Source organism: Bubalus bubalis, chromosome 24 (genome assembly GCF_019923935.1).
Source record: "Bubalus bubalis isolate 160015118507 breed Murrah chromosome 24, NDDB_SH_1, whole genome shotgun sequence".
Taxonomy (NCBI): domain Eukaryota; kingdom Metazoa; phylum Chordata; class Mammalia; order Artiodactyla; family Bovidae; genus Bubalus; species Bubalus bubalis.
The window spans coordinates 1,013,329-1,036,049 of NC_059180.1; the positions used below are offsets into that span (position 1 = coordinate 1,013,329).

Below are 22,721 nucleotides of genomic sequence, written 5' to 3' on the forward strand. Positions count from 1 at the left end.
CTCTGGGAGGTCTGACCTCGTGCCACCGCCTTTCCTGCCCTGAGCCTGCTTCCCCTCCATTCCCCCACGACTCAAAGACTCTGTGGCAGCGCCAGGCTGCAGAGCCCTGCAAACGCTGACACCTGCCTCCCCGGATGGGAGAAGCGGGCTGGTATACAGTAGGCACTCGATATGTGCAGGATCCTGAGGAAGTAGGAGGGCACGCCAGGCAGATCAGGCATGCAGCACCTCTGTGCCTGGCCCTTGCCGGCTCCATCCCTGAGGGTGGAAGGCAGGGGTGATCCCTCTCCCTCATGCCTCCCAGAGGACGAGGCCGCCACCAGCCAAGGTCTGGGCCTCACCGGCCCCAACCCCGTGGCCAGGGCTGAGGCTCCAGCCCTGCTATGTCAGCGCTGCCAGGCTGCCCGCTGTGGTAGCCCGTGGCAGCCTCCATGGAGACCCAGGGAGGCAGGGGGCAGGCAAGGGCAGGCTCTGGGTGCGCGCTGAGCTGAGACCGCCCCCCGCGGACACACGGGGAGGGGCTGGCCCGCTGGAGCGCTTCCCAGGGTTCCTCCCTGTCTGCAAGGCGGGTGGCTGCAGGGGAGACCAGGGTGTACAGAGCACCCCGCGTGGGGCGCCTCCGGTCACGTTGGCCTCCCTGTTACGTTTGAGGAGGTAGCAGGCTCAGAGAGGTTGGGTGAGCAGCCTGTGGTCACAGAGCCGGAGCACAGCATGGCTGGCATGCCGGTCCCGGCCTGGGAACCTGCGGTCCCAGCTGGCTCCGCGCTTTCTTGCGGGCAGGCTGCGTGGCTGGTCTGGCTGGTTCAGATCACGCCATCTGCCTCGTGGCCCCCACTGCCGTTAGGTGCCCCCCACGACTCACAGACTCTGTAGCAGCGCCAGGCTGCAGAGCCTGGCAAACGTTAGCTGTTAATGTGATCTGTTGGCAGAAATGGGCATGGCAGGAGGCGGTGGGTACATGACTCCCTGCGCCTGGCCCTCAGCCCGTGCGGCCCTCTGGAAGCACCGAGTCCCCGCCCTCAGTCGGCGGGCTCCTCAGCCAGCCCGGCCCTCATCCACACCCTGTGGTTTACAAACAGGTGCTTCTGTCCCCGCACGGCGCCCGTAATTATGCAAATCCAGTCGTAAGAAGTTTAAAAGCCTGGAACCACCGTATTTCTTCACTTCATCAGCAGCGACCCAGGCTAGCACTGACATGACGGAGCGAATGTGATGCTGGGCTCACGCTCACCGTCCCCGCTGGGCCCCTCCTCGGGGACAGGGCTGGCGTCGAGACGGCAGCTGAGGGGCTTTCGGGGGCCCGGACGGCGTGGTGGCCATGCCGTCCCCTCACCTGCAGGACCGCCGGGTGGCCTGCGGACCCGATGGCTGTGAAAGCACTCGTGCCTGGGGGCTGCATCTCCCTGGGCACAGGACGGGCACGTCACACCCTGGGCACAGGACGGGCACGTCACACCCTGGGCACAGGACGGGCACGTCACACCCTGGGCACAGGACGGGCACGTCACACCCTGGGCACAGGACGGGCACGTCACACCCTGGGCACAGGACGGGCACGTCACACACCCTGGTCCTGCCAGGACTCAGGCCAGGGTGGCCCTTGGGCGTAGGCGCACTTCCCGCTGGCCCTGTGAAACCAAAGCAGCTGGTGCTTGTGAGCTGGGCACTCCTCCCTGTCTCAGATGAGGAAATGGAGCAGGTGTGCCCACCACTGTCCAGCCTGGCGGCTCCCACGCATTGGGCACTGCTTGGGGCCTGGGGCGTCATGGTGCAGACTGGACGCTTCCCTCTGGAGTTCACATCCCAGCAGGGAGAGGACCTTTGTCTAGAAAATGAACCAAGAGGACAAGGAGCCTGTCAGGAGACCGTGATGGGCAGAGAGGGAGGGGGGTGATGGACAAAAGAGCTTGTTCAGAGGGGAGGCCGCTGGCCTGCGATCCCCCTGCCCCAAGAGGAGGGGTCTCTTCTCATGAGCAGCAGGACGCGCCCTTGGGCGGAACGGCCGTGCGGGGGCAGCTGGAGGGCAGAGGGTGCTGGGCAGGCCCTGGCAGGTCTGTGTGGGGGGCCTGGGTCTTGCTCCCTGCAGGGAAGGATGGTTGTCCTTCGGGGTATGGATGGCACAGTCCCATGAGGCTCTCCCGGTCCCCGGGCTGTTGGCAGGTAGAGGGTGGGTGGGGCAGTGGGCTTCATCCCAGCAAGGGAAGGGGCTGGCTGGGCCTGGGCGGTACCCAGTGGGCGTGGCGGGAAGCGAGGATCACGGCTGGGAGCCGCATGGGCACTGCTGTCTTGGGCTTGGGCATGTGCGGCCTGGATGGGGGGACCTGAGGACAGAACTTGGTTTCTGCGTGAGGAGTGCAGGGGGCAGGGTGCACCCCATCAGGAGTCTGAGCTTAAAGGGGAGCAGCTGTGTCTGAGTCTGGGGCCCAGGGCAGCGAGGGCAGCGGGTCAGGCACATGGAGAGAACACTGTGGCTGCTGGGGGTGGACAGACCACTGCGGGGGCACGTGGAGAGACGGGGGGGGGGGGGACCACCGTCGGGGCACGCAGAGACACCACTGCGGGGACATGCGGAGAGACACGGGGGGACCACCGCGGGGGCATGGAGAGAGACCACTGCAGGGACACGCTGAGAGACGCGGGGGGACCACCACGGGGGCACGTGGGGACAGTAAGGGGTCAGGGTGGGGAGACTACCGCAGGGGCTGAGACCTGAATGCACAGGAAGTCGCCCCTTGGAGCAGCAGGCAGCCTGGGATGGGGGTGCTGATGCTGCCCAGACAGTCGGGAAGGGATGGAACTGCTGACAGCCCCGGGGAGGAAGGCAGGGTAGGCGGTAAGGCCTGAGGCTGTTCAGTCCTGCTGTCTCCCTGAGGAAGGTTCTAGAATCATGCCCAACACCGTCACCGCCCAGCCGTGTTGCCAGTGCCCTGCCCCACCCAAGACCGGGTCATCTGGTCGGGCAGTGCATGTGTGGCCCGTCCACACCGGCGTGATCTGTGGGCGCTGTGGGTGGCCGGGGGCCCACGTCAGGTACGGCGGAGCGGGGACACAGGGACCCCGGAGAGGGCGAGGGCCGGCCGGGCAGGGTGAGGCCCCCGCTCCACCTGGGCCCTGAGTCGGGGGTGCAGGCAGGGACAGGTGTCTTGGCTCCTCGGGCCAGGAGCACGTGCTCCGCCGTGTGGCGACGTGGGGCGCCCGGGGCAGGGGGTGAGCAGGCGGGAGGACAGCTTGGGGTGGGTAAGGGGGGTATGTGGATGAACAAGGGGGACTGTGAGCCTGAGGGGCAGCGGGGGCGGCTTGGGGGAACTGTCCGAACCTTCCTAGGTCGTCGGCCAGCTGTTTCCCGAGGTCCCTAGTCCTTGGGGTTGGGGTCCCGGCCCGCCCTGCAGCCTGGGGTTCAGGGTGATGATGCACACGGTGCCCGAGGGGCCCCCCGGGGATGAGGCACCTGCTGTCCGGCCTCTCATGGGCGACCTTGACCGCAGCCCTCTCCCCCCGTCACCCCCACGGCCCGCTGCCCTGAGGTGAGGCATGCAGCCCTCTGGGGGCCCTCCGAGGCCATGGTCATGCGGGCAGAGGCAGCTCTTGCACGCCGTGGGGGGTCCCTGTGACACCCACACTCTCACCAAGGTGCCATCTGCCCAGCCTGGCTCCTGCTCAGCCCAGGCTCTCGGGGCAGGGGAGCTCGGGCTGAGGGCGGGCTGACCCAGCGGAGCCCACTGGGCCAGGCCAGTCGGTGGGCAGGACCCAGCCACGCCTCCTTGTCTCACAGGCCTCAGGGCGGGGGTGCCCGCGGGGCGAGGCTGGTCCCTAGAAGCACCTGCAGGCGCCAAGCCAGCCCAGTCCCTAGATTCACACCCAGGGTGGGAGGCGGTGTGCCCTGCCTGGCTGGATACCAGCTGCCGGCACACCCTCGGGTGCTGGGGCGAGGCTGCATCCACCTCCAGGCACACAGGCCCATGCACACACAGGTCCCAGCATGTGTGCACACACACACACGGCCGCCACACACCTAGCTGTGCCAGGTGTGGGGGCGGCAAAGGCTGGGCAGCCCCTCACCCCACCCGCTGAGATAAGGGTTCTTTAGACCTGTAATCCTCCTTAACTTGACTTTGGGTTATTTTGAGCAAGAGATTAAAAGTGATTATGATCAGGCTGCACCTCCTAGCTGGGCTCTCCGCACACGCCTGGTGCTCCCGCCCACACCTGCTGCCCAGTGGCTTGCAGCCCTGGGCACAGGCCCGGCTGCTTGCCCACTCTGGGCAGTAGAGCGACCCCGGTCTCAGCACCGGGACGATGGGGCAGGTGTGTGTGTGTGGGGGTGCCGGGTGGCGGTGATCGCCCCAGGATGCCCCAGGGGGTGTAGATTTCATGTCAGGAGACGACCACACGGGGACCCGGGGCTGCTCCCCAAGGGGAGGGGTCCGAGCGAGCCCCAGGCCTCCCCTCTCCGTTTCTGGTCCGGCAGAGAGGGCCCGAGCTTTCCTGGCGGTTGCACGGCAGCACTGGGCTAGCCAGGACCTGCTCCCACCCGCCCCTGCGGACCCTTCCCCTTGCTTCAAGTCAGAAAGGCTCTTCCGCAGGAGTGAGGTCAGAACTGTTCTTGATCAAGTTTCTGAAGGGGGAGAAATCCATTGCACATCATTATTTTTTTCTCCTAATTTAAACCGCCTCAGTGCAGACTAGTTGCAAACGTCAATATCAGTGAAATACAGTCAGCTGGCTGCCTGCCAGGCCACAGAGCGGTTACAGAGGCCGCTGTAAATCCAAACAGTAACAAGCAAACACACCCCCATCCTTCCGTCCTGCGGGAGAAATACGAGGGGCAGAGGGGAGAGTCCCACAGATGGCCGTGGGGTCCTGGGGAGCAGGACCCACCCAGCGGCCATCTGGCCACATCTCCGCACACACGCGGGCTCCGTGGGGCGGGGGTTGAGTGTGTGATCGGGGGTCCCTGCTCTAGAGAAGCTCAGGGTTTGGGGGGAGCAGACAGCAAGGTGCTCGTTCACAGCCAAGACCCAGGGCTGGGTGGGGTTGGGGGAGGAGTCGGGGCCACAGCAGTGTCCTCAGCTGAGCCGGGGGGCACCATCCTCTCAGTCCTTACTGCCGGGACCCAACTCGGTGGTGACAGCCTCAGGTTCCGCAGCTCGTTGGAGGAAGCAGACCTGGAGTGCAGCGTTCTCACCTCCCTTGAGAGGAGCTCAGGAGGGCTTCCCTTCACCCCAGCTCAGGACCACGGGGTGGGGCTCAGAGCTGCCCCACCTAGGGTGCACAGCGGGGCACCTGTCACCCCCATCACCCCTGGCTGAGTGATGGCAGCCTTGACCCTGGTGTGCCCACCTATCTGGCTCGGCGCTGGATTCCCATGAGTCAAGGCGGCGGTGGACGCTTGCCTCTGGTGAAAGAACTGCCCACTGAGCCCCCCAGCTCCCCTTCCTCATCACCAACACCCCAGACGTGCCTCCACATCCCACAGGCTGGGTGCAGGCCTGCACCAGACCCGTGACCATGGGGAGGCCTGCTGACCCGTCTCCCCTTTCGTCTCCCGCAGGACCGGCTGGACTGATGGGGAAGCAGGCCGAGGCCCCGGCCGGACACGGGCGGACGGAGCAAGGCGGCCGGCCGTGAGGGAGGTGCTCCCCTCGCAGCACGTGGGCCGCATGGCCATGTGCCTGGGACGGCCCTAAGCAGGCGGGCGTCCTCCCCTCCCGCGCACCCCGCTGCCCAGGCCCCCACCCCGTGCCCTGGGCAGGCTGAGCGGGCAGCCCCCGTGGGTGGGTCCTGATGGCTGGGTGCGGGCGGGAGGCGCCGTGGGTGTGGGTGTGTGTGGTGGCCGCCCTGCTGCACGCGGGTGGGCTGGTGCACGGTGACTGCTGGCTCATCGAGGGCGACAAGGGCTTCGTGTGGCTGGCCATCTGCAGCCAGAACCAGCCACCCTACGAGGCTATCCCGCAGCAGATCAACAGCACCATTGTGGACCTGCGGCTCAATGAGAACCGCATCCGCAGCGTGCAGTACGCGGCGCTGAGCCGCTTCGGCAACCTCACGTACCTGAACCTCACCAAGAACGAGATCGGCTACATCGAAGATGGTGCCTTCTCGGGCCAGTTCAACCTGCAGGTACTGCAGCTCGGCTACAACCGGCTGCGCAACCTGACGGAGGGTGTGCTGCGCGGCCTGGGCAAGCTCGAGTACCTGTACCTGCAGGCCAACCTCATTGAGGCGGTGGCGCCCGGCGCCTTCTGGGAGTGCCCCAACATCGTCAACGTGGACCTGTCCATGAACCGCATCCAGCGTCTGCACAGCGCCACCTTTGCGGGCCTGGCGCGGCTCTCGGTGTGCGAGCTCTACAGCAACCCCTTCTACTGCTCCTGCGAGCTGCTGGGCTTCCTGCGCTGGCTGGCGGCCTTCGCCAACGCCACGCAGGCCCATGACCGCGTGCAGTGCGAGTCCCCGCCGCTCTACTCCGGCTACTTCCTGCTGGGCCAGGGCCGCCACGGCCAGCGCAGCATCCTGGGCAAGCTGCAGTCCGTGTGCACGGACGGCCCGTACGCGGTGGAGACCCGCCCGGCGCCCGGCCGCCCCCCCTCCGGCCGCTCGCCGCCACCGCCCCCCGCGCCGCCTGCGGAGCCCAGCGAGGCCCCCTGCGCCGAGGACGAGTGCTTCTCCGGCGACGGCACCACGCCGCTGGTGGCCCTGCCCACGCTGGCCCCGCAGGCCGAGGCCCGCCCGCTCATCAAGGTCAAGCAGCTGACGCAGAACTCGGCCACCATCATGGTGCAGCTGCCCAGCCCGTTCACCCGCATGTACACGCTGGAGCACTTCAACAACAGCAAGTCGTCCACTGTGTCCAGGCTGACCCGGGCCCAGGAGGAGATCCGCCTGACCAACCTGTACGCGCTCACCAACTACACCTACTGCGTGGTGTCCAGCAGCTCGGGCCTGCATCACAACCACAGCTGCCTCACCATCTGCCTGCCGCAGCCGCCCGGCCCGCCGGGCCCCGTGCCCAGCCCCTCCACGGCCACCCGCTACATCGTGGCCGTCCTGGGCTGCCTCTTCGGCATGGTGGTGGCGCTGGGTGCCGTCTACTACTGCCGCCGCCGCCGGCGGCGGCGGGAGGGCAAGCAGAAGCAGGCGGCGGCGGTGGCCGGCAGCCTCAACAAGACCATCATCGAGCTCAAGTACGGGCCCGAGCTGGAGGCGCCAGGCCTGGCCCCGCTGTCCCAGGGCCCGCTGCTGGGCCCCGAGGCGGTGACCCGCATCCCATACCTGCCCGCCGCCCCCGGGGAGGTGGAGCAGTACCAGCTGGCGGAGGGCAGCGGGACACCCAAGGGCAGCAAGGGCGGCTACATGGAGGTGCGTGCGGCAGAGCAGGCAGAGCGCAGGGACGGGGAGCAGGGCCGGCCGGGCCCCGACAGCCAGAGCTCGGTGGCTGAGATCTCCACCATCGCCAAGGAGGTGGACAAGGTCAACCAGATCATCAACAACTGCATCGACGCCCTCAAGGCCGAGTCCACCTCCTTCCAGGGCGGCAAGCCGGGCGCCGTGTCCACGGCCGAGCCGCTGGCCGGCAAGCGCGGCTTCCTGGCGCCCGCCTACCAGGACGCCTGCGGCCTGCAGCGGCACCACAGCCTGGAGGCCGCCCCCGGGGCCCCGCGGGCCAGCTCCTCGTCCAGCGGCTCCGCCCGCAGCCCGCGGCCCTACCGCGCCGAGCCCCCTGCGCTGCACGAGGCCAAGTACATCGAGAAGGGCTCGCCCGCGGCAGAGGCCATCCTCACGGTGACACCCGCGGCCGCTGTGCTGCGGGCCGAGCCCGAGAAGGGCCGGCAGTACGGGGAGCACCGGCACTCGTACCCCGGGCCCCACCCTGCGGAGCCCCCCGCGCCGCCCGCGCCCCCTGAGAGCCTGGGCAGCCGCAAGGCCTCCATCCTGGAGCCGCTGACGCGGCCGCGACCCCGCGACCTGGCCTACGCGCCCCTGTCGCCTCAGTACCGCCACCTGAGCTACGCCTCCAGCCCCGAGTACACCTGCCGCGCCTCCCGCAGCCTCTGGGCCCGCTTCAGACTGAGCCGCCCGCGGCACCGGGACGCCGGGGAGTGCGTGGCGGCAGGCCACGCGCTGCGGCGGAAGGTGCAGTTCGCCAAGGACGAGGACCTGCACGACATCCTGGACTACTGGAAGGGCGTGTCTGCGCAGCACAAGTCCTGAGCGGGCCGCGCGCGGGGCCAGAGGACACTGCAGCTAACCCAGAGACTCACGGTGCGCGCGCACACACGCACAGAGACTCACGGCGCGCACGCACACACGCACACGCACACACACAGACCGCAACTGCTGAAGCCCTGGGCTTTGCGGGCAAAGTGGGGAGGGGGCACCAGCAGGCCGAACGGGAGGGGCGCGTGGCTGAGCGCGTGCACCTGCTGAGACATTCTCGCTGGTGTGACGGGCCCGTCCACACACGCGTGCGCGCGCACACACACACACACACACGCGCACACACACACACACACAAGGGACTTCCGAAAACTGTGTCTTAGGGATGGGGGGCGGGGGAGGGGATTTTTTTCACTATCTTTTGATTCTTCTCTGCCTTCTTTCTCTCTCTTTTTTTTTAAAGTTCTCTTTAAAAGACGTAAAACGCTCTATGTGGGGGGTGTGGCCACCTGGCCCCCGCACGACTCCTCCGTCCGTGGCTTTCTGTGGATTCTGTTTAGTCCGTCTCTTCGTCGCCGCCACCGGAGAGGGCCAGAGCGAACGCAGGCGGCCAGGTGGTCTCCGGGAGGGTCCCGGGACTCGGGGGCAGGGAGGGCTGTGCCTGCAGACGGCCGGGGGTGGCGGGGCCGGGAGTGTGCGTTCCAGCCCTGCCCCCACTATACACTGTCGTCCTATTGTATAGAGAAATATTTCTATATTTGCAATGTTTGCTGTAAAATGAGAAAGGAAAAAAAAAAAGACTGTGTCTACTAAAAAAAATAATTCTGCAAAGGAAAAAAATCCCAACGCTTGTTTGCAGTGGTTTTTCCTCTGGGACTTGGGGCAAGATGTGTGGTGTGAGTGACCTTGGGTTTGGGGCAGGTTGAGGCCCTTGGGAGACGGGGAAGCCAACCCTGGGCTGGGGAGTGGCTTTGAGAGGCGGTGTGGATGGGGCAGAAAGGGTTGAGGGAGCTGGGCACAGGGTGGGTAGGTATGTACCTGACCCTGCATGTGGCTGGCAGGGTTCGGTGGGAGTAGGGTGAGCTGGGGGGGGCTGGGGCCCCTTCAACCGCTGGAGACCCAGCTGCAGGGCGTGAGCCCCGAGATCCAGATACCACAGGCCCCTGGGGCCCCCAAGCTGGCCCCTTGGCCCTGCAGCCCTGAGGACCTGCCTCAGCCCTCCAGCCGTGGCCCCGAATCTGGCGGGAGAGGTGTGAGTGCGTTTATGAACACCAGACTCTTCAAAGTCTCTGCAGAAGCCTGGACCCCAACCTCCAGCTGGCACCAGGTCCATCGAGGTGGCTGGCTCCAGGGCTGCCTGCTGCCAAGGTCACAGGTGCCCCCAGCAGAGCAAGGCTTGGAGCACGAGACGCCGTCTGGGAGCCTTGTGTATAGCTGGCCACGTGGGGGGGGGCCCTGCGCCCACCCCCCCCATCCTCAGTTCATGTTGGGGGTGGAGCCCCCAGGGACAGCTGACCCCCCTGCAGGGCGCTGAGCCTTCCGGCCTCCTTTCCCTGCAGGGGTCTGGGCCTGGGCCTGCCCTGCCCCCGTGTCCAGGGCGGACCCACTCAATCTTTCTGACACAGACACCCGAGCACGGAGGCGGTGGGAGCCTTGGAGACGCCAGGCAAGGAGCGGGGGGTGGGGAGCAGTCTCGGTCGGCCGCACTGCTCGCGCCCCCCCCGGGACAGGACGCTCGCTCCCCTCCTCCACGTCTCCCTCGGGGCACCTTGCAGACCCTGCAGCAGTCAGTGGCTCGCTCAGGGCCCAGCGCTGGGACAGGGCTTGTCTGTCCATCCTGGCCTTTGCACCCAGGTGACCCCACGAGGTCCTGCCCGTGGGGCCTCCTCACGGCCCCCTCGGCAAGCCCCTCAGAGTGAGCCCCCTCTGAGGATGCCGCCCCACCCTGCTTGACCAGATGGGCCCCGGGGTCCCTGGCTCTGGGCAGCTCCTCGCCCTGTCATGGGGTCCAGGAGGACAGCTCAAGGAACCCAGAGATGTGAGTGGGCTGGAGACCACGAGGCTGTGCCCAGAGTGGCCGGGGCAGGGAGGAGGGTAGGGAGGGGGGCCGGCCCCCGGCTGGCAGGGCTGGGGGGCCTTGTCCAAGGTCACACAGTGAGGGGTGCCCGTCCTGGTCAGACACAGGGCTAGGCATCTCCCTGCTGCCGCTGCGGAGGGAACACTGGCCGTTTACAGGGCATCAGACAACAGCGGCCACAGCAGAGGTGCCTGCCCTGGGGAGAGGGCAGCTGGCCGGATGGGCCAGGCCGGGGGGACACGTCGGCCCCGGGAGCACCCCCCAAGCAGGGATCCCTGGGGAGGGGCGAGCACCTGGAGAGATGCGGGAGTGGGGGGTGCACCCCGAGTGGACACCTGTCAGAGCACAGGCCCTCCTGGGAACGCCGCGGGCTGACAGATGCGTCTCCAGCTGCCCGACTCTGGCCCAGTCCCAGGGCACAGCCGGACGTCACTGCGGCTCTGCTCGAAGGCAGGCACACATGATACATGCATTTACTGAGCACCGCCTGTGTGCACCCTGCTGGAGCCCAGCAGGGCATCTGACCTTCTTCCCACTGCCCCTCCAGAGAGGCTCACTTAAAGCTGGCAGGTGACCCAGCTCTGGGTGGCAAGGGTCCAGGCGGCCCAGAGGAGGGTGAATACTTCTGCCTGGGAAGAGTCTGGAAGACTTTCTGGAAGAGCAGGTGTCTGGTCTGCAAAGAGGCCGCCATGGTGGGGAAGGAAGTTGGATGCCTCAGGCTGGACAGAGGCCAGCAGCCTGCAGGCTTGGGGCGCAGAGCGAGCAGCCGCCTGAGGGGTCCTGCCCAGGTCTGGCGCTGGCGCCGGCTGCCCCCAGGGCGGCTCCTGTCGGTCTGAGAGAAGGGGTCATGCTGCTTGTGACCAGAGACCCCAGAAAGCCCCGTGCTTCCGGCGTGTCAGGGGGCTGCCCCTCCTCACCGCACTCGGCCACCAGAGCTTAGACGCAGAGGTTATGTCCGTCACCGGCCAGCCCAACCAAGCCGTGTAACCAGCCACCGGCACACATGCAGTTGCTCATGCAACGGGCTGATCTGGGTCAGCCTGGCCCCGTGACTGGGGAGGCTGGTGGGGACGGTGGGGGGTTCTAGGGGGACTGAGCTCTGCTCCGCACAACTCTCATCCTCCACAAGCCAGCCCTGGTGACAGCCAAGACGGCACGCCTCCGGCGCTCAGAGTGAGTCACATGGCCGGTCTCAGAGTCGGTGCACACAGGCCAGCCCATCCACAGGGGCGGAGGGCCAGGAGAACTAGAACCGTCTGAGAACGGGCCGAACGCAGGGCCAAGCCCAGCGTGCCCTCCCTCCAGGGCTCACGGCACAGCGAGCAGAAAGCCCAAGACCGTGGTCCTGGCTCATCCGTGTGCAGTTACAGAGCAGCGACTGTGTACCAGACATCCTGGAGACACGGACAAACCTGTCCCCCGACCAACTATCGTCACCGTCCCAACAGGGAAGAGCTGGTGTCCCATCAGAGCAGTTCAAGCGGGCCTGCCTGAAAGGACTGCGGCCAGAGAGCGTGGAGGGCCCGGGGACAGCCACAGCCACCTGGCCCAGAGCTCAGCCGTGGCGCCTGGGGAGAAGCCGGCGAAGAGGCTGTGCAAAGGAGCCATGAGGGCCCTGGAGGGGGCGTGCAGTGGGGCACCGCCAGCCCAAGGACCCCACAGATAGCCCCACCCGATGTCCCCACTCCCATCTCCTGGGGCTGAATGACTAGGGAAGCAGGAGGCAGAGCCCGGCGTGTCAGGATGTGGGAGGAGGGCGGGAAGCGGCCGAGAAGACGGGGAGGGGCCGTGGGCAGACGCGGGCACTGACCGGGCGTGGGGCCCGGACGTCCCTCGAGGAGAGCAGCAGGCCCTCCGGGAGGCTGGTCTCCAGACCCTGATGGACAAATGGGTCAGCATGCTGGACAGGGGTGGGAACAGGGCAGGGCCTGCCTCCCAGTGGGACCTTCAGGGACCAAGGCTGCTCCCCACGCCCGAGGGGCAGGAAGGTGCCCTGGAGGCCTGGGGTGGGGCTGGGCGCCGGGGTGCGGGCTGGCCGGGCTCAGGGCCTGCTTTGCAAGCATAAAGGAATTAAGAGTTAGGCTCTGGGTCATGGAGGGAATTTTGTAGAATAATAACTCGTATTGATTTTCGCCTTACCTCAAAGCAACCCTTTTATTACAGAAGCTTTAGAAAACAGCTAAACACAGAGAAGAAAACGCGAGTCACTGCCTGCGCCACCACCAGGTAACCGTGGGATCCATCTGCCCGGCCCCTCTCCCCACACGCCCCTCCCCGCGCCGCGCAGCAAGCTGACTGCGTGGAGGGTGCGGAGAGACAGGAGAGCGGACAGGATGCTGGCGAGATCCGGGCGGAGGAATGGCCAGAATACGTTTGAGTAAGAAGGGCTGAGGTTCACCGGCCAGAGAGACCGTTGTTACAAAGTCTACCAATGTCAGGGGCTTCGCAGGCAGCTCAGTGGTGAAGAACTTGCCTGCCAGCGGGGAGACACAGATCCCATCTCTGCTCCCAGAAGATCCCACAGGCCCCGGGGCAACGAAGCCCGTGGGCCACAACCACTGAAGGCCACGCGCCCTGGACCCCGCTCCCTGCAACTGGACAAGCCCTGAAGTGTGAAGGCCGCACACATCCCTGGAGAGTGGACCCCGCTCCCTGCAACGGGAGAAAAGCAGGCGGGCAGTAACGCAGACTCAGCACAGCCAAAAACAAGTCCACGAATGACAAACGCTGGAGAGGGTGTGGGGGAAGCAACCCTTTCCCACTGCTGGTGGGGAGTCAGCTGGTGCAGCCACTGTGCAGAACAGAATGGAGGGTCCTCAGAAAACTACAAACAGACGGCCAGCAGTCCCACTCCCGGGCACAGACCCAGACAGAGCTGTAATCTGAAAAGATGCATCCGTGCACTCCTGTGCTCACTCCCGCTCAGAGCAGCAGGATTTACAACAACCAAGACGTGGAAACCCCTAAATGTCCACTCACAGATGAGTGGACACAGAGGATGTGGTGCCTGCATGCAAGAGAGTATTACTCAGCTGTAAAAAGCAGTGAAAATGCCATTTTCTAGCAACATGCATGGACTTATTAGACTGTCATACTAAGCCCGTCAGAAAGAGAGAGACAAATACCATATGATATCACATATATGTAATCTAAAATATGACACAGATGAACTTAACCTATGAAACAAAAACAGACTCAGAGAGAACAGGCTGCCAAAGGGGAGGGGAGTGGGCGAGTTGGGGAGGGGGTGGGAGAGGGGAGTGGGCGAGTGGGGGAGGGGAGCGGGGGAGGGGAGTGGGCGAGGCTGGGGTGAGCGGACGCAGACCATCCCGTATAGAATGCACGAACGAGGCCCTGCTGTAGGGCACAGGAACTGTACTCAATATCCCATGACAAACCATAATATAAAACAGATGGAAAAGAACATATGTGTAACTGGGTCACTTTTCTGTACAGGAGAGACTAACCACACTGTAAAACAACGATACTTCAATAAAAGGTGTATGGAAAGGACGGATGAGGTTTACTGCCTGATGGAAAGCACGGTCTGGGCTAGCGCCACGGACAGCTCGCCACCCGTAAGGGAGAGCAGACCGCACACGGGCTCGAGGCTGGGGCCATTGGGGCCATGAAGGGCCCACTCTGACCCCTGCAGACTCCTCGTCTTTTCTCACTTCACTGCACTGCTTTACTGTCCTACTGCCTGGGAGATTTTTAGGGTTTCTTTTTTTTAATGTGAAACAATTATACAGCCACACAGGAAGTCACAGAAACAGTACACAGAGTCACCCGCTCTCCACCAGTGGCACCGTTTCATGTACCTGAGCTGTGCTCAGCTGCTCAGTCGTGTCCGACTCTTTGTGACCCCATGGGCTGCAGCCCGCCAGGCTCCTCTGTCCACGGGGATTCAGAATACTGGAGTGGGTAGCCTTTTCTCTTCTCCAGGGGATCTTCCCAACCTAGGAATTGAACCGGGGTCTCCTGCACTGCAGGCGGATTCTTTACCAGCTGAGCCACCAGGGAAGCCCCATGGACTGGTGGTACGGCACCAAACCCAGGAAGGCACTTGTCCATCAGTGTGGTTGTGTTAACACACTACAGAGCTCAGTGTGGAAAGCGAGTTCCACCAATTTCACAAGCACTTGTGTGTGTGAAGTCTCTGCAGATATACCGTGCATACAGACCTACGTAACCACCACCCCGATCAAGATATATAGCCAACCCGCCACCACGAAGACCACCCACTGCCGCCCTACATGTTCACCCCCACCTCCAGGACCACCCCGTCCTTCTGAGAGCATCGTGTGAATGAAGTCACCCCCACCTCCAGGACCACCCCGTCCTTCTGAGAGCGTCGTGTGAATGGCGTCACGTCCTCTGTGACCGCCCGCTGCCGGCTTTGCTCACTCCGCATACCTTCCTTGAGAACCACCCCAGCTGTCACTGAATCAGCATCTGGCCCTTTGCGTTGCTGGCCGTGCTCCACTATATGGAGGACGGGCCCTGCTTGCCGCTCACCTGCTGGAGGACGTCTGGGTTGTGTCCAGCTTGGGGTTATTACAAATAAAGCTGCTATGAAAATCCTCATACAGGCTTTTCATGAAAACTTAAGTTTTCATTTCTCTGGGATAAATGCTCAGGAGTGCAATTGCTGGACTGGATGGTCAGTATGAGGTTAGGGCTGGAAGGAACCGCTCAACTGGCTTTCCAGGGCTCGTGCGCCCCTTCGCACTCCCAGCGGCGGATGCGAGGCACAGGCTCTCCACGCCCGTCACCGTTCGCTGTCGCTGCTCTGTCTGAATGCTGGCTGTGGGCACGGTGCGCACTGGTGCTTCTCCGTCTAGTGCTCAGCATCTTGCCGTGTGCTGACTTGCCGTCGGCCTCTCTTCTCTGAGTCCTCATCTTCCACCCGGGCTCTGAACACTCTGTTTTTACCACCAAGTTTTAAGAGCTCTTCACATTTTCTAGATACAAGACCTTTGCCAGACATGTGGTTCACAAACATCAAACCTTTTTTTCCAGTCTGTAGCCAGCGTGACGACTTGAGTAAAATGAAGAAACAAAAAAACATTCCAAATGAAACAAGATAAAACCTCAGAAAAAGAGGTTTTATGAAGCAGAGGTTTAATAAAGCAGACAGAAATTATTTACCTATAAAAGAGTTGAAAATAACAGAGATGCTCACTAAACTCAGGAGAAGAATGGACGAACAAAGTGAAAATTTCAGCGAAGAGAGAGGACATAAAAGAAAATACCAAAGAGAGGTCACAGAACCGAAGCAATGACTAGACTGAAAGAGCAGAGAGGGCCAACGACAGACTAGACAAAGCAGAAGGAAGGGTCGATGAGCGTGAAGACAGAGCAATGAAAAATGCCCACAAGAGCAGCAAAGACAGGGAAAAAAAGAATATGGACATCCTGGTGGTCCAGTGGCTGAGACTGCGCTCCCAATGCAGCGGGCCGGGTCCTATCCCTGGTCAGGGAACTAGACCCCACGGGCCACAACTGAAAGGTCCTGCCTGCCGCAACTAAGACCCAGGGCAGCCGAGTGAGTAAATACTTTTAAGAATAAAACGAGCAAAGACAGCTGAAGGGACTAACAGGAAATACCGAGCAGATAGACATCCGACTCCTGGGGGCCCAGGAGGAAGAGAGAGACGACGAGGCAGGAAACTTACTTGAAGGAACAATGGCTACACACTTAATAACCTGGGGAAACAGAATCCAGATCCAGGAATCCCAAAGAGCTCCAAATAAGACGAACCCAAAGAGACCCACGCCAAGACACATCACAATTAAAATGTCAAAAGTGAAAGAAGAGAATCCTAAAAACAGCAAGAGAAAACAACTTATGCTGATGATACTCATAAGCCCATAAGCAGAGTTCTTGGCAGAAACTTTGCAGGCCAGAAGGGAGTGGCATGGAACATTCAAAGTGCTGAAAGAAAAAATTCTCCAACTAAGAACACTCTACCTGGAGAAGCTGTCGTTCAGAATCGAAGGAGAAAGACAGGAAAAAGCTGAAAAAGATGACGGTTTCCAGACCAGTCTTATAAGAAATGTTACAGGGGCACTGTAAGCAGAAACAAAAGGGCGGTGATCAGTAACGAAAACACACAGAAGCACAGCTCTCGCTGGTGACACGAGATCTGTGGTAGCGTTCAGAGTAACCCTGCAAAGTCGCAAAGAGTGGCTCAGTCCTGCTGACTCTGTGACCCCATAGCCTGCCAGGCTCCTCTGTCCATGAACTTCCCCAGGCAAGAATACTGGAGTGAGTAGCCACTCTCTTTGCCAGGGGATCTTCCCGACCCAGGGATCAAACTCATGTCTCCTGCACAGCAGGCAGATTCTTTGCCATCTGAGTCACTAGGGAAGCCCCAATACTGTAAAGGTGGTGGGTTAGTCACTTATAAAGCTAGTATGAAGGCTAAAATATGAAAGTCATAAAAAGTTATTAACTACAATTTGTTAAGGGATCAGTTCAGTTCAGCCACTCATTCGTGTCCAACTCTTTGCGACCCCATGGACAGCAGCACGCCAGGCCTCCCTGTCCCTCACAAACTCCCGGAGCTTGCTCAAACTCATGTCCATCGAGTTGGTGACGCTCTCCAACCGTCTCATCCTCTGTCATCCCCTTCTCCTCTCCTGCCCTCAGTCTTTCCCAGCATCAGGGTCTTTTCCAATGAGTTGGCTCTTTGCATCAGGTGGCCAAAGTATTGGAGTTTCAGCTTCAACATCAGTCCTTCCAATGAACATTAAGGACTGATCTCCTTTAGGATGGACTGGTTGGATCACCTTGCAGTCTTAGGGACTCTCAAGAGTCTTCTCCAACACCACAGTTCAAAAGCCTCAATTCTTTGGCGCTCAGCTTTCTTTATAGTCCAACTCTCACATCCATACATGACTACTGGGAAAACCATAGCTTTGACTAGATGGGACCTTGGTTGGCAAAGTAATGTGTCTGCTTTTTAATATGCTGTCTAGGTTGGTCATAACTTTCCTGCCAAGGAGTAAGTGTCTTTTAATTTCATGGCTCCAGTCACCATCTGTAGCGATTTTGGAGCCCAGAAAAAAAAAGTCTCTCACTGTTTCCATTGTTTCCCCATTTATTTGCCATGAAGTGATGGGACCAGATGCCATGATCTTAGTTTTCTGAATGTTGAGTTTTAAGCCAACTTTTCCACTCTTCTCTTTCACTTTCATCAAGAGGCTCTTTAGTTCTTTACTTTCTGCCATAAGGGTGGTGTCATCTGCATATCCAAGGTTATTGATATTGCTATTGTTAAGGGATACACAGGATTAAAGATGTAAACTCTAACATCAAAAATGTAAAGCATGGGACTTCCCTGGTGGTCCAGTGGCTAAGACTCCACACTCCCGATGCAGGGGCCTGGGTTCCATCCTTGATCAGGATCTAAATCCCTCATGTCACAGCTAAGACCTGGCACAGCCACCTCAGCTAACAAATAAATATTAGAACAAAATCCCCATAGATATAAAGCACACTGGGGGGCGGGGGCGGGAGGAGTAAAAGTGGAGAGTTTAAGAATGCATTCAAACGTAAGCTGTTATCAACTTCAAACAGGCCATTACAAGTGTGAGCTGTCTTTAAGCCTCAGGGTAACCACAAGCAGAAGCCTGTAGAGCAGGTAAAGAATGTGGCTCAGTGGTGACGAGCCCGCCTGCCAATGCAGGAGACGTGGGTTCAATCCCTGATCCTCGAAGATCCCACGCGCCCCAGAGCAACGAAGCCCGTGGGCACGCTGCTGAGCCTGTGCTCCAGAACCTGGGAGCTGCACGGGGAGAAGCTGCCGCGATGAGAGGCCCACACACCACGGTGGAGGGCAGCCCTCACGCCCCATAATCTGAAAAAAGCCCACATGCACTCGTGAAGACCCAGCACAGCCAAAAAGAAAGAAAGGCCTACAGCAGATGCCCAAGAGGGGAGAGCATAGCCGTCTAAGGGTGCTGCTGCAGAAAATGAAGCCGCAGGGGAGACCAAGGGAAGAAGAGAGAGGCAGAGAGGCCAGAAAACCATGAACAAGATGCAGTACGCACACCGAGCAACGCTCACTTTAAATGCAAACAGACCAACTGAAGGCCACAGTGGCTGAACAGATGGAAAAAGACACCTATATGCTGCCTACAAGATGCTCATTTCAGATGTCAGTACATACACAGACTGTAAGTGAAGGGATGGAAAATGATATTCCATGAAAACGGAAATCAGAAGAAATCTGGAATAGCTCTACTTAAATTAGACAAAATAAACTTTAAGAGAAAGGTTGTGTATGAGAGGCAGAAAGGTCGTTACATGATGATAAAAGGGTCACTTCAATGCTTTGACATTTGTGAATATCTATGCACCCAGTACAGGAGCACCTAAATACATAAATCAGAATTAACAAACCTAAAGGGAGAAACAGGCAGCAATATAGGACAGTACAGATGTTAACAATTCACTTTCACCCATGGACAGATGATCCTGACAGGAAACCAGCAAGGAAAACACTAGCCATAAATAACACATTAGACCAGATGGACTTAACAGACAAGACGCTGAAAATTCCCTCCAAAAGCAGTAAAATACATGTACTCAAGTACGCATGGAAGGTTCTTCTGGGTAAACTGTATGTTTGACCACAAAACAAGTCTTACTACATTTAAGACAAGACACTGAAATCATATCTAGCATCTTTTCAACCACGATGATATAAGATGAGAAATCAGTTACAAGAAGAAAACTGGAAAAGTCACAAATATGTGGATCTTAAGTTACTGAACAACCAATGGGTCAAATAAGAAATAATAGGAAAAAATTTAAATATCTTGAAACAAATGAAAATGGAAACACAACACATCAAAACGTATGGGGGTATAACAAAATATATCAAAAGCAGCTCTAAGAAGGGGTTCATAGAGATAAATGCTTACAGCAAGAGACAAGCTATTTCAGCTGCTTAAAACTCAACATTCAAAAAAAGAAGATCATGGCATCCGGTCCCTTCACTTCATGGCCAATAGATGGGGAAACAGTGGAAACGGTGACAGATTTTCTTGGGCTCCAGAATCACTGCAGACGGTGACTGCAGCCGTGAAATTAAGATGCTTGCTCTTGGAAGGAAAGCAGTGACTAACCTAGACGCGTATAGAAAAGCAGAGACATCACTTTGCCAACAAAGGTCCATCTAGTCAAAGCTACGGTTTTTCCAGTAGTCATGTATGGATGTTAGCAGGACCATAAAGAAGGCTGAGCGCCCAAGAAATTGATGTTTCTGAACTGTGGAGCTGGAGAAGACTGTTGAGAGTCCCTTGGACTGCAAGGAGAGAAAACCAGTCGATCCTAAAGGAAATCAATGCTGAATACTCATTGGAAGGACTGATGCTGAAGCTGAAGCTCCAATCCTTTGGCCACCTGATAGGAAGAGCTGACTGACTGGAAAAGACCCTGCTGCTGAGAAAGACTGAAGGCAGGAGGAGAAGGGGGTGACAGAGGATGAGATGGTTGGATGGCATCACTGACACAGTGGACGTGAGTGTGAGCACGCTCCGGGAGATGGTGAAGGACAGGGAAGCCTGGTGTGCTGCAGTCCACGGCATCACAAAGAGTCAGACACGACTTAGTGACTGAACAACAACAAACAAACATCTACCTCTACACCGCAAGGAGTCAGAAAAGCACAGACAAAGCCCAAAGTCAGGAAACAGCAGAGCAGAAACAGAGACAACAAAAAGATCAATGAACTAGGAGCTGGATTTTATTGGCAAACCACTAGCCAAATTCACCAAGACAAAGAGAGAGAGGACTCAAATAAACAAAATCAGGAATGAGAAAAGAAGTCACAGCAGACGCACAGGAGCACAGCTGACCGTGAGTAACTGCTGCAGACAGCTGCGATGCGAGCTGGACATTAAACATGGGCGGGCCTCTGGAAACACACGCCCACCAAGACTGAACCATGAAAAAACAGAAATCTGAACAAGCTGCCACATAAGAGGCCGGAGCAGTCATCAAAGCCGCCCAACAAAATCCAGCACCAGACGACTTCACTGGTGAATTTTTACTAAATGTTCAGAAAAGATTTAACATCTGTTATTCTCAAACTTCCAAAAAACTGAAGACGAGGGAACACTACAACACTCATTTCACAAGACCAAAACTACCCTGATACCAAAACTAGACAAGGATGCCGCAAGAAAACTGCAGGCCAATATTTCTGATGAAATAGATGCAGAAGTCCTCAACGAAAGATTAGCAAGCTGAAGCCAACAATGCATTACAATGATCCTATGCCATAGTCGAGTGGGATTTATTCCAGGGATGCAAGGATGGCTCACATCTTCAAGTCAGTCAACGTGATACACATTAACAAAATGCTGAAGAAAAGGCATACGGTATCTCAGCAGATGCAGAAGACACATCTGACAAAACTCAACATCCGTTTACGATCATTCTCAACACAGTGGGTACAGAAGGAACACACGTCAACAAACTAACGAGCACGTATGCCAAGCCCACAGTTAACATCACACAACAGTAATGAGCTGAAAGCTTTTCCTTTAAGATCAGGAAGAAGACAAAGATGCCCACTCCTGCTTCTTTTATTCAACAGGGCATTCAAAGTCCTCCTCAGAGCAATTAGGCAACAAAAAGAAGAAACGCACACAGGTTGGAGAGGAAGGAGTAAACCGTCACTGTTTGCAGATGACACTGTATGTGCACAAAACCCTGCAGACCCGTGGAAAGCCGTGAGCGCTCACACGCGAGCTCAGCAAAGCTGCAAGGTACGGAAGTAACCGTGTTTCTACACGCTAATGACAGAAGCAATCCCACGTATAATTACGTCAAAGAGAAGAGAATACCTGAGAATACGTTTATCCAAGGAGATAAAAGACGTGTACTGAAAGCTTTAAGAAAGTGAAGACAATAAGTGGAAAAAATATTTCACACTCATGAATTGGAAGAACTAACCTTGTAAACATGTCCATACTACCCAATCTACAGGTTCAGTTAAATCCTTCTCAAAATTTTTAATGGTAGTATTCATACAAATATAATGAAAAATCCGAAATATGTATGGAACCACAAAAAGACCCCAAATAGCCAAAGCAATCTTAAAAAAGAGGAGCAAAGCTGGAAGCATCACACTTCATGATTTCAAACTATATTACAAAGCTAAAGTAATCAAAACACCATGGTACAGACATAGAGACAGACACACAGACAACTGAACAGAATACAGAGCCAAGAAATAAATCCACACGCGTGTGGTCAACTTGTGACAGGAGCGCCAAGAATACACAATGGGGCAAAGGATGGTCTCCTCAATAAATAGCAGGAAAACTGAATAACCTTATGCGAAAAATAAAAAGCAAACGGAACCACTGACTTGCACCATACACAAAGGCCAACTGAAAACAGATTACAGACTTGAATCTAAGATGTGAAGCCACAGAACTCCTAGAAGAAAACACAGGTGTGAAGTTCCTCAGCATTTACTGGTGACAAGTTTTTGGATTTGACACCAAAAGCAAAGGCAATAAAAGAAAAAATAAATAAATGCAACTAGATCAAACTAAAAAGCTTCTGCACATGTAAGGGAACTGTTGGGGGCCGGCGTGAGGCACTCCACCCGTGGCAAAGGTCATGAGGAAGGAGGCTCGACATACGCAAAGGCGGGATCGAGCCTCAGGGGTCCCCCTGGAAATTCTCGAGCATCTACCCCCATAACCAGAGCCTGCCTACTTTACTACTTTGTGCTCTCACCTACACCTCTGACTTTACGGGGGGCTGTCCCCCACCACCTCTTTCGGAGAAGGAGTTAACTTAGAGCTCCAGTTAATAATAATTCCTGGGCGTGACAGGAGTGTTTCAACCTACAAACTCCTCTGAAGGTTCTCTAGCCTGCCTGACAGGCTTGTCCGGCCACATGTGATTGCTCACAGCCTCCCAACCGTGAGAGGCACGAGATGCTTTAAACCTTCTAAAAACAGGTTCTTTAGAAAAGTTAGAAAACCATTAGTATAAGTATAGTGGGCTGATTAGAAACTGTATTGGTGAAGGGTTTTTCATTTGTTGAGCCAATGTTTGTTGCTAAGTCTCCACATCCCCTGCCCTTACACACATTAATGAATATATAGAAGAAATAAGTATTAACCTTTGATATAAATCACGTTAGACCTTAGGCTAAGTAAATTCTTTCCTTAACTAAAACCCACTACACCCTCACCCTATAGGAATGTAACTTTATTTGGGTGGCGTCTGTTTTAAGAATAATCACCCCTGGAGAAATAAGTGTCCTGGTTGACTGACTGCTGTCACAAGGAGAGGGTCATAAATTGTCAGCAGGCCCCCCGGCCAGAAGATGATGTAACACCCCTAAGACCTCTGTATACATTTGTGTGAAGCACCTGACTTTGATAAAAGTCAGGACTGCTGACCCCGTGTGACTTTTGTATAACATCTCAGTGTATGAAAACAGACTCT

At 57.9% G+C, this 22,721-nt stretch overlaps 1 protein-coding gene across 4 annotated transcripts in view; it reads left to right on the plus strand.

Moving 5' to 3' along the window:
- ELFN1 (extracellular leucine rich repeat and fibronectin type III domain containing 1) overlaps positions 1–9,083 on the plus strand; it is a 62,792-nt gene extending 53,709 nt beyond the window's left edge. For all 4 annotated transcript variants that reach the window (XM_025274861.3, XM_044935699.2, XM_044935697.2 and 1 more), the window contains exon 3: positions 5,552–9,083. In XM_025274861.3, the coding sequence (XP_025130646.3) occupies positions 5,785–8,211 (2,427 nt within the window). In that variant the 5' untranslated portion in view covers positions 5,552–5,784 and the 3' untranslated portion in view covers positions 8,212–9,083. The remainder of the gene's footprint in view (positions 1–5,551) is intronic.
- Positions 9,084–22,721: the final 13,638 nt, after the last annotated feature.